General features: G+C 38.9%; 1 protein-coding gene and 1 long non-coding RNA gene across 2 annotated transcripts; one reads left to right on the forward strand and one right to left on the reverse strand.

Moving 5' to 3' along the window:
• Window positions 1–1,019: 1,019 nt before the first annotated feature.
• Window positions 1,020–1,593, reverse strand: LOC139197197 (uncharacterized). Its single transcript, XR_011582334.1, has 3 exons — window positions 1,465–1,593; window positions 1,223–1,326; window positions 1,020–1,128 (listed from the first exon to the last, which is right to left on the reverse strand). It is a non-coding gene; the product is annotated as an uncharacterized lncRNA (long non-coding RNA).
• A 7,245-nt stretch (window positions 1,594–8,838) lies between these two features.
• Window positions 8,839–12,219, forward strand: LOC139196768 (uncharacterized). Its single transcript, XM_070823110.1, has 6 exons — window positions 8,839–9,170; window positions 10,482–10,848; window positions 10,936–11,142; window positions 11,268–11,327; window positions 11,579–11,843; window positions 11,900–12,219. The coding sequence occupies exons 1-6, from the start codon at window positions 8,839–8,841 to the stop codon at window positions 12,217–12,219; spliced, it is 1,551 nt and encodes a 516-aa protein (XP_070679211.1).
• The last annotated feature ends 2,549 nt before the right edge of the window (window positions 12,220–14,768 follow it).

Genomic DNA, 14,768 nt, shown 5'->3' on the forward strand with positions numbered 1-14,768 from the left:
AAGCTGAGGATACAGGTTTCACATTTAAGGTTACCAGACATCAACTTAAACCATGCATAGCAAAATTTGGTGTAGGCAAGTCATCAACTCTAAAGGCACCAGTGATCTAGCCATCGGAGTTCTGCAACGTCTAGCTACAGATTTAAAATAAAGCACTTATTGGGAGGCAACCCAATGTTTCTAAACTCTTTCCTAATTTATTTTATTTTATTTTATTTTTTATTTTTTATTTTCATTTTAACAAAAATTAAAAATTAAAAATTAAAAAAAAAAATAATAAAGAAAAGAAAAAACGAAAAAAATCTAAAATGAAAAATTGCAGGTTGATTTTATTTACCCAGTTGATTTTAGTTTATTTTATTTTATTTTAACGCATCTTGGTTAATTGCAGGTTGCGAATGTGGAAAATAAAGCGCGTCCTATGCTGGAATCCTGCACCCAGCATCAAGTCTACGTTTACATCAACCACATCTACACTATACTGGAAATTTAAAGAAGTCAACATAAAAAGTCATTCACAGATGCAAGTTTGGGGGTGATTGTTGCAGATCCATACACCACAGAACTGAGTACAGCTATTATTACCAGATCTACAACAACTACACTTGCAAGGATTCGAATTTTACCTCCCAGATGCACCGATCTGGGTCATGCGGCCTGTGCTGTTTTCATCCGTTGAGCTTGTGTGTTTACTTCTATTTCCTTGGCTCTATCATGGATCCGTATACCCCTACATAAAGAGCAAAAATATGAGTACACACAGGTTAAATATGGCATTATAATGAACTATCGTTGAACATGTAAATGTTGAGTTTAGCTACTGCAAAAGAACGAGATCTTTACCTTCATGATTTGCAGCGGCCGAGACATTTGCCGTTTAGTTTGTGTTCTGGGACCATTAGACCGGCAGCTTAAGCTTGTTTTTCTCTCGGTTATACGCTGGATTTGAGTGTCATTTTTCAGTCCCAGCAGTGGTTATATTATTCAAATATCAGATCATCGTCAATCCATCAAAAGGGTTACGGGTTTTACCTCATCATTTGCAGATCCTTGGTTGAGCAGAGGTGGCGACTCAGGGTGTGTTCTTGTGTTGTTGTCTCAGATTTGAAACCATTAGGGGTCGTCACACTGATAAAACCACATGCATGTGTTAGTTTTTGTTCCAGTTGTCTCAAACAAATAAATTGGACAATGAAACCACAAGATTGGAGGATGATTTTACCTTTGGGTTTCAGTTTTTCCGATTTTCCACCACGGCTGGGTACTCACGGAGGTGTGTTGTTGTTGGATTATGGACGGCTACAGATGCATCACTCTGCGAGGAAACTGAGACATACACAGAACAATCAAATGCATCAGTCACAGACATTTTCATTTTACTCTTGGTGATGCAGTTAGCAAAAATGGAGCTACCTCTTTACATTCGAACGAACAAAAGGAGACATGGCATGGCTTAGTTTTTACCTGCAGAGGGAGGATTTTTGGACGAACTATTTTAGATCACCCCGTTTGGGTATCAGTGTTGCGGACCAGAGCACTATCCTAGAGGAATCAGACATGCATGTTTCGCTCTACCATGGATGGGGGCTACGAGGGAAGAGATCCGAGAGAGTCTATTTGGTTTGTCTCAAGATAGAGAAGGTTTTTGTCTTTTTGGGAGTAATGAAGGAGAGAGAGCGGAGATGAAATGGGGAAATGAGAGAAAACTGTGAGAGAAACATAGCTCTTTTCAATTTAGAAAGAAATGGCGTATGAGACAAATGGAACATAATGGCGTTTTTCAATTGGAATCCTAAGGCACTCACCCCCCGGATGCACGACACGTGTGCAAAATCTGAACGTTTCCTTTATCTGCCAAGAGGGGGTTTTGAAATGACTCTACAATGGAGCCGTTTGGCTCTAGACTAGGTGAAAAGAGAAGAGCCGTTCGGCTCTGTACTCAAGATTTGCAGGAATCCAATGTCTTCAATTAATGGTGCATGCTTTTACGTGGCCTTCATGACTGACAATTTTTTTTTAAAACATCTGCATGCCAGTTGCACGGTACTTGTCAAATAGGCTGCCAGCTGCATCCCATTTATCAAGAAGGGAATCCAATGTCACGCCATGATTTTTTTTTTTTTTCCTCAAGCCCAGGTTTTGTTCTTTCCTTTCTTTTTCTTTTTATTATATATATATATTTATTTATTTATTTATATATTTTCTCATTTTATTTTCTTTTTATAGTCTTGTCCATTATTATTATTTTTTATTTGTTTTTTTTCTAGTGTCACAGTTGTTGTGTTGTGTTTTTTTATTTTTTTTATTTTTTTTAGTTTTCTTTTTGTTTCCACACCTTGAGGACAAAGTGTGAAATAAGTTTGGGGGTGGGAAAATAACATTTTACGTTTTTAATTTTTGTGTCGGTTAAAAGTTTTCATTCTTTTTAAGTTAATATCCATAGATTATTTTAAACGTTAGAACAAATGGACATGGTGAAGGTTAATCCCACATTAGAGTCTTTGCTATTTATCGTTGCTTAGACACTAATTCATGAATTATAATTTGAACTTTGCACATCACACCAACATGTTTTGTGGGGAGTGAGATTGAAACACTTGCTTTTAGTCTAAGTTTAATTTTAATTTTTGTTTTAAGTAAAGTTAGTTATTATTGTGAAAAAAAAAGTAATAATTGTCTCACCCAAGGTTTTGCCTAGTAACCGGGCCAGTCCTGCCTAATCAGTAGTGATTCTCGCGTCAAACGGTAGAGTTTTGGCATGGGACAAAGTGGTTAGTTGGTTTTGTAGCATTTTCAGCTCGGGTTAATAAGTCCATAGGGGTGTTCTACACCTAGTGCCCTAAAGCCCTAGTGGTTTGGGAGTCATTGACCTAAAGCTCGCTACATGGGTTGGATCGAAAGCTTAAGTGAACCGACATTGCACGACCACTACTGTTACTGAAAAAAAAAATTGTTATAAATGAGAAGAAAAAAAAAAGAGAAAAAATTGAAAAAGAAAAAGAAAAATAGTTATATTTAATGTTAGTATATGTGAAATAAAGAAGGACGAGAGGTAAGGGTTTTAGTCGAGTTTCCTTAACTATGTTGGTTCACTTTACACCAAAGGAAGTTTGTGAATTCTGTTCTAATTGATTCTAAATGACTTTAGACTCTGTGGTGGGATTGGTTGGAACTTTTGAAAAGATGTTCTAGTTTTTAAAATTTGCTATGGCTTGCAACTTGAAGGTGGAAATTTTGTCTTGGTTGAGTTTTAGCTAGTTGTCTAGTTTGTTAAGTTTTTATTTTTGTTTGAGTCTTGTTTTGCTTGAGGACAAGCAAAAAGCTAAGTTTGGGGGTATTTGATGAGTAGATTTTATATTATATATTTTACCCTAATCTTAGTATATTTTGGTTAATATATTGGAAGAATTTTGATACTTTGAATTGTATTTTCAATATAGGACTTTCGACTTCCTCTGGAGCAAAACAGGACCAAATGGACGAATTTTGAAGTAATTCCAGTTGGAGGACGTTCGTGAGTCACTTAGCTTGATCGTATCAAAATTTGGGATTTTTCCACCAAGCGGTTATTTTCTGGCGATGAAATAAAGAAGCAGTGCGCAGTGCTGGAAAATGACGTTTTTGAGCTTAAAGTGCGTTTTTGGAGCCCAAGATGACCTCGGATGGGTTCGTGGCCTTCTAGAAAAGTGTTCAGAATATCCCAAACATTAAATCCAGCTACATTGGGCCAGTTTTGGAGCAGCTTATGGGTCAAAACGTGGCTGTTCAGATTTTAAACGAATTTTATCATTTAATTTAGGGTTATGTTTCCTATTTTATGGGAATTAATTTTAGTTTCCTAGGGTTTTTGTGGAGGCTGAGCAGATATATTGCTGGGCCGTCTACCATATTGGAGTACGCTTGATTTTATGCAACTTTGGAGACAGAGAGAATTACTAGGGTTTTGGAGATTTTCTACTTGAAGGTGTTTTCAATCCTTTTCTTAAGAATATTTTCTATGATTTCAATTATGAATATGCGGAACTAATTTCTTTTGCTAGGGCGAAGCTTTGAGCCTTAGCATGAATATGTGATTTTTATTTAATTGCTTATGATTGATTGCATGCGTACTTTGAATTGTTAATCATCGGGATAAAAACTATCTAATTGTCGTAATGCCTGATCACCATTAGGATCTTTAGAAAAGTAATTTGATGCAATTTTGGTCGGAAGGTTCCCTGAAATTGACGCTGGCTTCTTGTGATTAATAATTGTAATTTCTCTTAGGATGAATATCACGTCTTAAGGATTGCATGGTTGTTTCAAAGGATTTTCATAAAGCATAATGAGTCTTTTATGTTTAGATTTGATCCGAACGTCCGGACGGGTTGCATGTTAGATATACGTTCTATGTTGGAGGTTTCAAGTAGAATATGAATTAGGAAAATCTAACCTTCAAAGTGGCATGTGTAGATTATAAGTAATTGGTAAAAATTCATAGGATTGCTAGGTGATGGTGGAACCCTAGTGCTTTCTTAATTTGATTCTCCCAAAACTGTTTTTTTTTTCTCTCTAGCTCTAATATTGCAGATTGTTTATTTTAATTCTTTAATTTCGTTTTTATTTTAATTAGGGTATAAAATCAATCACCTGAACTTCTACTTTACTATAATTAAATGGAATCTGATTAGTTTCGAATTATTTAATAATCCCTGTGGAGACAACCTTGCGAGATCCGTTTATACTACAATAACCTTGTGATTCTTGCAAGTAAAATAGGAGATTTAAGCCCATTCACATGAGTAGTAAAAATCCTATCAGGGTAAAACACAAATTATGTACTTAATACCAATAGATGGTATAAATTGCCTTCGCGAGTATTTTCATTATAATATTGTTGCAACAAACTAAATGTCTTGTAAGAGTTGATATTAGATTGAGGCTCAAATGATTATGGTATTAAAGAACCATATGGATTGAAGATCATGAGTTGAACACTCAAATGATTAACCAATATTCAGTCACTAAGAAGTATTATTCATCCTCATGACTCATGAGGGATTTGATAATTGATACTTGGTCAGGAAATACCATATCTTAGTGAAGTATGTGCCGTCATGTATTTAGCAAAATACATTGAATCATATATTACATTTCTTGGGAAGCACAATACCAACATATAGGTATTGGAATGAAATGAAGTTGATCATTTGTTATCTCTGGGAAATTATAGACAAGTGTTTGTTCTATTCCAAAGAACTCACTATTAGCCATGGTTTTATTGGGTAAGAAAAATCTGAATCTCTCTCTAGCCTGCATACAAATAGCTCACAAAAAGGATTTGCATTTACATACAGAAATAGATTGATCCTACCACAATCAACGAAGCAAACATTTGTTGTTATATCTTCATATCTCTCCGAAATACATATCTCCAAAGTTTTCACTTCAGAAGTTCAAGAATTGCATCGACATGCATTTGCACGATGACAAGCTAGTTAATCCAGGTTTATTAAAATTAGGGGGAGCATCTTAGAATATGCTACATTGGCCATATGATCAAAATATATTTTTGTTTCCTTTAGACCATCCAGTCATCTCATGAGTTATTATTGAAGAAGTTCTAAGGAGACAGTCAATCGAAGATTTGTTATCTCTTAAGTTATTGTTGGAGAAGTTCTAAAGAGATAGTCAATAAAAAATATGTGACCATCAAATGTGGAGTGTTGTAAATATGGATGACCATGTGTCTTCCATCTATTATTTGGTTGAGTGGATGACCCTACCTTTACAAAATTGTCATAGAAAGTGTCTTGGTAGGTTTGTTAGGTTGAAAGACGCTTTACCTATAAAACAATCATCCAACCAAGAAAGGAAAAAACATGGCAAGAGAAGAGGGAAGAAAGACAGAACGGGATGCCGAAGAAAAACATCAATTAGTTATACCAGGGCTAGAGAGAACGCGAGAAATAGTGAGAGTTATTTTGCACTTCTATTATTGCCTCGAGGACGTAGGCACACTTCCCGAACTCGTAAATATTGTATTTTATTTACTTTATATTTCATTGCACACATATCCTCAATCTAACACCCTAAAATAAAGTGTGATATAAAAAACGAAATGAATCACATTTTATATCTTGAACCTTTTGTTCATCAAAATTCTTTAGTACTAATTGTAAAATGAAGTATTAAAAAAACAACATTGGTAACAAATAAATCCCTCAGCCAGCCTTAACTGCAATTCTCATTCCTTATCCACAGTAATCCATAACACCACACGATCATTCCCAGTGTCATACAATTTCATAAGATGTTCTTTTGATTTGCATCTTTCGTACCCTTCTCCGTCCACACCCGCCACACGGAACAATGGGTTGCCATATTTGAAAACTGTAGAATGAAAAAACAAAACTAATTAAGAAATAGTATGAAAATAATAATTAAAATGTATAGCTAGTAGATGTATGTATTTCATCAAGTTTGGGGAGAAAATTAAGAACTCGTTCGATAACTATTTCGTTTTTTAGTGGTAGAAGAAAAAAATGAGGAATGCACAACGAAAAATAACACAAAATTAAAACTGGAAACAAAAAAATAAAAATTTCTTTTAAGTTGTTTATCTCCCACTATGTATTCAGCTCCATGGACTTGTTCACTCTGTAAAAACAAGCACAGAGCCCCAATTCCAATGACTGCTCCAACTGAACTTCTTCTCCCAAACATCTTTCGTACTGCCTCGAATTTTGTTGGTTTGGTTTGGTATTTCAAAGGGCTTGTATTTTCATTTCGTATGAAATGAAATGTCTGTAAATAGATACTAAATCAGACAAAGAGCAAAAAAAAGAGCAAATAAACTCATTAAAGATAGACCCCTTGATTATGGGAATGACAAAAACATTATAAAATTGGCTCTCCGTGATATCTGCAATATTTTCAGGTCGGCTTCATACCATATACAGTGTTTCCCCCAAATTCTAGGGATTAGAGATTTGTTTCATGCACCGAATCCAAATTCTAGGGATTAGAGATTGGGTTCCTCGAAAGGAGGAGATCTAGGGTTTGGGTTGCAACGAACGTCGGTGACCAAGGTTTTTGATGATTTTGAGTGTGATCTCAATGATTTGTCAAGTATTTTGTAGCGCTGGTGTGATCTGACATAGGCTTCGGCTTAGTTGTGCGAGTAAGTGTTTGTTACGCAGTGTTAAGGAGTTGTGTTTGTACTAGGGGAAGACTAGGATTTTGGTGGAGTGTGGTTGGCTTAGGAAGGGTAAGACTTTGAGAAGGGCGTAACATGGAGGAGTGTTCAGAGGGGGAAGATTTTGCTGACTTGGGAATGAGGTTTGGTGCTAAACTCTCCTTGTCAGAGAAGGAAAGGGATGGGGTTACTGTTGGCCGAAGGGAAGTCGATGAGGCTTTGTTGGAGTTCCACCACTGCTTGTTGGTGGAAGTCTTAACAGACAAGGGGGTGAATAGAGATGCCTTCATTGATTGTTTTACTTCGTTATGGAGGGGAAGGAAGGGTGTCTCTATTAGAGAACTCGGTGATTGAAGGTTTTTGGCAAGATTTATGGGGAAGCAAGATTTGCATCGAGTGTTGGAGATTGATATTCCATGGACGTTTAAGGGTGATCTGGTCATGATTGCGGACTGTACGGTAAGGGGAAATCATCGTTGGGATTCCTTATCGTTAGGGATGTTTTGGGTGCAGTTCCACAACGTTCCCCCATTGTGCATGACGGAAGGGGTGGCGTTAGCGATTGGTGGATGTATGGGAATTGTAATAAGAGTGGATAAATCTTCTAGTAGGGACTGCATTGGGAGGTTCTTGAGAGTTAAGATGCGTTTCAATGTGAGGGAGCCATTGATGCGTGGGACGTTCGTGAATTTTCCGGATGATAGGATAGTGCGGGTGGAGTTTAAGTATGAATGTCTTCCGAGGTATTGCCTAATATGTGGATTATTGGGCCATGCAACGCGAGTGTGTGGGGACAAACATATGGGTGTGAATGAAGGAGGGAACCATGGTCATAGGGATGAGTTTTATGCTTTTAAAAATTTGGATGCTGTAATTGATCTTAAAGGCAAGCTTATGGATGTGGCTACTCGAAGATACAGTTCATTAGGATCTAATGGGGTGTGTGGAAATACAGAAAGAGGAAGATTTAGCGGCATTGGGCGGAGAGATGGAAAATAGTGTTATGGAAGGGATGATGATATGGACTCTGGGAATGTGCGAGAATGTTCTGATACTCGGGAAGAATGGCAGCGTAAGGATGTGGATGGGCAGGTTTTAGTAGGGGAGGGAGAGCTCGAGGATACGACGGTTTCACCGAGCAAACCAATGAGTAAGGTGGGTGAGGGAGTAGATTGTTGTGGTTCTTTCGTTGAGAAACTCCGATTGTAAAGGGAGAGGGAAGATAATGAGCATCGAGCTCAGGAGGCGACTTTTGATGCGGGTTTGATTGGCCCAGGGGGTGTAGTTGCAGAAGGTGTGGAGAATGTAGTCTTAAAGGTGCATGCTGAGGAGGAAGATGTAGGTAAAACGGTCTGTGTATCACAAGAAAGTGGTGAGGCGATTTACTTAAACATTGTAGTGCCTGGAATGGATGAGACTATGTTACGGAATGAGGGATTTGGGCAAGATAATGAACAAGATTTAGATCCATTTGATTTGACTCCAATTATTGAAGCCATTTCGAAAGAAATGAAAGGGAAAAAATGGATGAACACGGAGATAGAATGTGAGATAGGGGTAGTGGGAATAACAGAAGTGGAGGAAAGATGAGTGCGCTCACAGAATGTGACTTTGTATAATGAGGCGGAGGAGACCAACCTAGAGGGGTCTCCCAAGGCACCATGAGAATTATATGCTGGAATTGTCAAGGAATTGGGGGTGACCTGACAGTTGATGATCTTCTGGAGCAAAATAGGCTCCATACCACTGACATAGTGGTACTTCTGGAGATGAAAGATAGGAGTCCTCGCTATGCCTACTTGAAATGGAGGATTGGTTTGGATTATATGCATGCAGTAGAGCCAAAGGGTATTGGAAGAAGATTGTGCATATTTTGGAAAGACTATAATCAGGTGTTATTAGTGAAATATTCGGATTTCTTTATTGAGGTGGGCATCCATGATGATAAGGTGAAGAAATGGAGATTCTTTGCAGTTTATGCTAGTACGGACGTGTTTGGGCCCAAAATATTGGTTTGGGCTTGAGCACTAAACTATTCTCAGCCCATAGGCTGTGCTTAGGAGTCATTGGGGGTCATCCGGTTTATGGCCCACAAAGCCAAGGCCGACCGTGTCCTATTAGGAATCCATGGGTAGTCGAATCATGATACGAGAATGAGTTTCGATAAGATAAGGATTAGGACTGGCTGAGATAAAGGGGGATCGAGGAAAAGAGTCTTAATCCGAGAATAGTTGGGATTCGATCGGAAGCAGGTTATCTACTATAAATATGGGGAAGAGGACATCATTCAAGCCTCTCTAATTCAACATACAAACTGCCCTGCGCAAACCCTCGATTTCGTGAAACCTCTTAACAACTCTAAGATTTTTATTTTCCTTTCTAGCCGACACATCTTCAGTTTGGATAAACAACACTGTTGTCGTAGAATCAGCCGACCGTGAAGCACCTTCAGTTTGGATAAACAACACTATGTCGAGGCCAACTGGTTATCTATCCAAGTCTCGGCCGAGGAGGATTTTTGAATCCTTATTGGCAGAGGTCATCTCATCAGCATTCTCGACGAAGTGAGGTGTTACAGTTTACTAGGGCTTATTACATTGAACGCTGAGTTGTTTTATGATTGGATACTCATAGGTAGGCTTGAGAGTTTGGCATTCTGACGGCCGAACCACGTTTACCATCAATACATATATCTGTTTTGATTATCTGTGCCCCTATACTCTGGTGTCGATTCGGCGTGCTTATACTCTTATGAATATAATCACCATGATTGAATCTGGCACTAACAGTTTGTGAACTTCACAGAACTAGCAGCCTTGTCTTCAAACTCTAGAACCCAAGGGTCGAGATGGTTCCTTCCTCGGCCGCAGTCACAAGATCAAGAAGTCAATCGCGTGATCAACGCAACATCAACATATTTTACTCTTCGGCAGAGCTCGATTGACGAGTTGGCATGCCCCGCATCAACTGAAGGACGTAGTTAGCTTATTAGTTACTCGGCTTGCGCGACACGTAGGCTTGGTAGTTTTTAGGGTTAACAGGACGATAAAAAATGAAAGGACCAGCGGCGTATATTACATCAACGTATTGAGGTGGCGGGGGATGATTGCTTGGTGATAGAGGATTTCAATGATATTTTGGATGACTCGGAGAAGACTTGAGGGAACTATAAATCGGTTAATAGTATGTGGGATTTTTGAGAGTTTGTGGCGATGAGTAGATTAATGGATTTGAGTTTTATGGGATACCCATTTACTTGGAGGAATAAACGTGACGAATGACTGATCCAACAATGGTTGGATAGAGGCTTGGCTTCCAATGGGTGGCTTGGGGTGTATCCTGAAGCTATAACTCAACATGAGGTTTTGGAAGGATCAGACCATGCAATGCTTGTTTTGTACACCGAAGACCGGATGCCATTTCAGAGAAATAGATTTATGTATGATCTTTGGTGGAGTAAGGAGGTGGGCTGCATGGATATTATTAAAAAATCATGGGAAAGAAATTTCATTGGGTCTCGAGCGTTCCAAGTTATGGAGAAACTGAAGCAAGTAAGACATGGCCTTCGCAAGTGGTACAGACAGCGTGGAAGGAATTCGAAGGGAAGGATTGAAACTTTGAAAAAGGAACTCCGCATTGCATATAAGTCCAAGTGTTTTGCCGGTGCTGAGGTTACAGAAAAAGAAACGGAGTTAAAAAAATTAGTCAGGGAGGAGGAACTCTATTGGAAGGTGAAATCATGAATTCAATGGTTGAAGGAAGGGGATAAAAATACCAAATTCTTTCATGCTCAAATGGTAAAGCGGAGAAGAAGTAATCGTATTAGAGGTTTGGAGGATGATAATGCGGTATGGTGGGAGGACTTGGCTAAGGTTAAGGATATGGCAGGGGAATATTTTGTTAACTTATTCACTACAAGTAACCCACGATGGATTCAGGAGGTGACGGAGTGGGTTGATCCAAGAGTTAGTGTGGGGGATAATGAGGAGCTGTGATGCCTATATTAGATGAATAAGTCCAAAGTGCAGCTTTTCAAATTCCGGCTTCTAAGTCCCCAAGTCCGAATGGGTTCTCGAGTGGATTTTTTCAGGATCATTGGGAGATGGTGGGGGGTGAGATTATTCTGATGGTGCAGGTTTCTGGCATTCAGGTATATTGTTGGAAAAAATCAATCATACACACATAGTGCTAATCCCAAAGGTTGCGTGCCCAAGGAAGATGACACAATTCCGACCGATCTCTTTATGTAATGTGTTATATAAAATCATTGCGAAGATTATCACAAACCGAATGAAGGTGGTTTCACAGAGAATTATTAGTATGAATCAATTTGCATTTGTGGTGGGGAGGCAAATCCAAGATAATATCCTGGTTGTTCATGAGATTTTGCATTGTTTGAAGATGCACCCAGCTGGTGAAGATCAATATTTGGCTATGAAATTAGACATGGCGAAGGCGTATGATAGGGTGGAGTGGAGTTTTTTATTGGCAATGATTCGTAAACTGGGTTTCTGTGAAGAATGTTGCAAGAGAATTGAGGCATGCATTTCCATTGTTACTTATAGCGTTTTGATTAATGGTTTGCCAAACGGATACATTCAACAGCAGAGGGGTCTTAGGCAAGGAAATCTAATGTCTCCGTTCTTGTTTCTAATTTGTGCAGAAGGTTTATCGACACTTTTACGTCGAAATGAAGAAATTGGGGTGCTTCATGGTATGCAGGTTACCCAGGTGGTTTGCCTATTTTTTGTCAAGCTTTGGTACTGGAGGTCCAGGGAGTACTAGAGGTGCTTGATTGTTATGCGGATGGTTCCAGACAATTTATTAATCGGGAGAAATGCTCCTTATTTTTTGGAGCTAATTGTTCTAAACGGCAAAGGAAGACAATTGGGCAATGGACTAATATTCAAGATAAGGATGGTTTTGGGAAGAACTTGGGTTTGCTAGCAGATTTTGGGCATTCCAAGCGTGCGGTATTTGAAGAAGTTCGTAAGGGTATGGATGCACGGTTTAATGGATGGGCGGAGCAATATTTGTCGTAAGCGGGTAAGGAGGTGTTAATTAAGGCGGTTGCAATGGCTATGCCAAACTACGTGATGTCTTGTTTTAAGCTTCTGGTGAGTACGTGCAAAGAGATGGAGTGGGAAATAGCGAGATTCAGGTGGAGGGGAAACAAAAAATATTCTGGAATGCCTTGGATTGCATGGGAAAAATTGAAGAAAAGAAAGGCGAGGGGCGGATTGGGGTTTAGGGACTTACAATGCTTCAACCTTGCGTTCTTGGCTAAAATTGGGTGGCATTTGATGATGGCTTCGGACTCGCTGTTGGCTCGGGTACTTAAAGATAAATACTTTTCGAACACAACGTTTTTGGATGCAAAGTTGAGGTGTAAATCATCATGAGGTTGGAAAGGTATTTTTCAGGGAAAAAAATTCTTGAAAGGGGGTTGCGCTGAAGGGTGAGGGATGGAACAAATATCAGAGTCATTGAACATCCTTGGATTCCTATACCCAACACTTTCAGACTTCAAACTCAAAATGCCTTGATGCCAGAATGGGTGAGCGATTTGATTGATTTTGAGTTGGGTGGGTGGAATATGGAGATGGTACATGAGCTTTTTGATGAGGAAGAGTCAAAGTTAATTTTGGGAATACCATTGAGTTTGTTGGGTTGTAAGGATAGGTTTATTTGGCATCATATGAAACATGGAGGGTATACGGTTCGAACGGGGTATAAGGTGGTGATGGAGTTGCAAGCGAATGGGGAGTTTGGGAGAAGAGGTACGGGCGTGGCAAGTGGGAAGGTTGAAGGGGACCAATTGTGGAAAGGAATTTGGGGGCTTCATGTTCCTAATAAACTAAATTTTTTTATGTGGAGATGTTGCAATGGTTCGCTGGCGGTAAGAAGGAACTTGCTTCGAAGATGTATGAATGTGGATGGTCAGTGTGTGGTGTGTGGTGCTGTGGAGGAAACATAGGAACATCTTTTTTTTTCGATGTGTATTTAGTAAAGTGTTCTGGTTTTGCTGCCCATTACAAATTGATTCGTTGTCTTTGGTGGGACAAGACTTTAGGGGATGTTGGGAGGCTTTGTTGTCACATATTAAAAGATGGCAAGGCAGGAAAAAATTCTCTAGGATGTGGTATTCGGGTTGTGGAGAATTTGGAAGTGCTGAAATGATGTGGTGCTTCAAGGGAAAACATGGAATCCAATGGAGGCAATTGAGGTATGGAGGAGACATGTGGGTGAGCATCGGGTATTTGAGAAGGAGGTGAGGGATTCTTTGGTTAACTCAAAGGAAATTGGGGCACGAGAGGATGGTGGAGCAACTGAAGGGTGGAGGAAACAAAAGTTTGGTACTTTGAAAGTAAATTGTGATGGATCATGGAATTCGAAGACGGGGCTGGGGAGTTATGGGTGGGTGATTCGAGATTTTGTAGGTGTTCAAGGAGAGCAGGAGGCCATTCGGCAATCTTGGCAGAAGCGGAGGCCATTCGTGCAACATTTGTGTTTTGCAAAAACGAAGGATTTACGAAGGTGGAGATTGAATCGGATGCCCATGTGCTATTGCAAATGATTAACAAGGAGATTGAAGTAAATGCTGATTTGGAATGTCTTCTGTTTGATATTGATTCTTTGGTGAAGCATATTGAAGATGTCAAAATAGGGTTTGTGCCGCAGGGAAGCAACTTGGCTGCTCACACGGTTGCCTCGTTTACTGCCAAATATGGTGGTCCATTTGTTTGGGATGAGATAGGCCTTGAATTTTTATTTAATATTCTTGCTATGGATGTAAACATTTCGATTAGATTATAAATAAAGTCTATCTTTTGACAAAAAAAAAAAAAGAATAAATTGTTTGTCACTATTTTAGAATCCATATAATGTCAAGAACTGAAAATGGAAGAATGGTGTTGTAAATATTGTTAATTATGTGATTAATATGTAATATGCAATAAGTTAAAGAGAATTTTTCATTTTTCTTAAGATGTAAATTAGGTCAGTCGGTCAATGTAGCCACATAGTCCTCCAACACAAATTGCTTTATTAACAAAACAAATTCTTTCACTTTCTAATTCTGTAAGAAATATTTGTTATTTATCAATATTTTAAGGCATTTGCTTATAAATGAAGAACTTGTACTCATAATTTACTTTGTTAGAACTTAGAAGTGATATTCCTATAAACATGTCAATTTGTCTATTAAAAATTCAAGTGCTTCTCCCAAAACCAAAATTGCTTCTATCATTCATAAACACTTTGGGGGTGTTTGTTTCCCCTCACTAAAGTTCACTGGACTGGACTAGACTAAAAGTTAGTCCAGTCCCGTGTTTGGTTCCTGGCTGGACTAGTTTTAATGGGATTAGCCAAGACTCGCTTTCACTAACAACCTCACTAGCCGTTCTTAGCGTGTCCCCCCTAAAACCATTGGATTAGCTAAGAACTTCTTCGGCCTGCTTGAATCACCTTCCCGACCTCAATTTCGATGGCACAAGCTTCAGGCACGGCTTCATCTCCGACGACGAACTCGTCAACTTCTTCATCTCCGATGATGACCTTGTCAATGGGTCATCTTCGCCATCTTCTTCTC

The sequence above is a fragment of the Malus domestica genome, chromosome 06 (assembly GCF_042453785.1).
Source record: "Malus domestica chromosome 06, GDT2T_hap1".
In the NCBI taxonomy this organism is placed as follows: Eukaryota; Viridiplantae; Streptophyta; class Magnoliopsida; order Rosales; family Rosaceae; genus Malus; species Malus domestica.

Coding starts and splice junctions, on each gene's coding strand:
- LOC139196768 (XM_070823110.1), top strand. CDS start 8,839: ATGAGAATTATATGCTGGAATTGTCAAGGAATTGGGGGTGACCTGACA. Junction 9,171..10,481: donor GTTTATGCTAGTACGGACGT/GTTTGGGCCCAA, acceptor ATGGTTGGATAG/AGGCTTGGCTTCCAATGGGT. Junction 10,849..10,935: donor AGTGTTTTGCCGGTGCTGAG/GTTACAGAAAAA, acceptor CAATGGTTGAAG/GAAGGGGATAAAAATACCAA.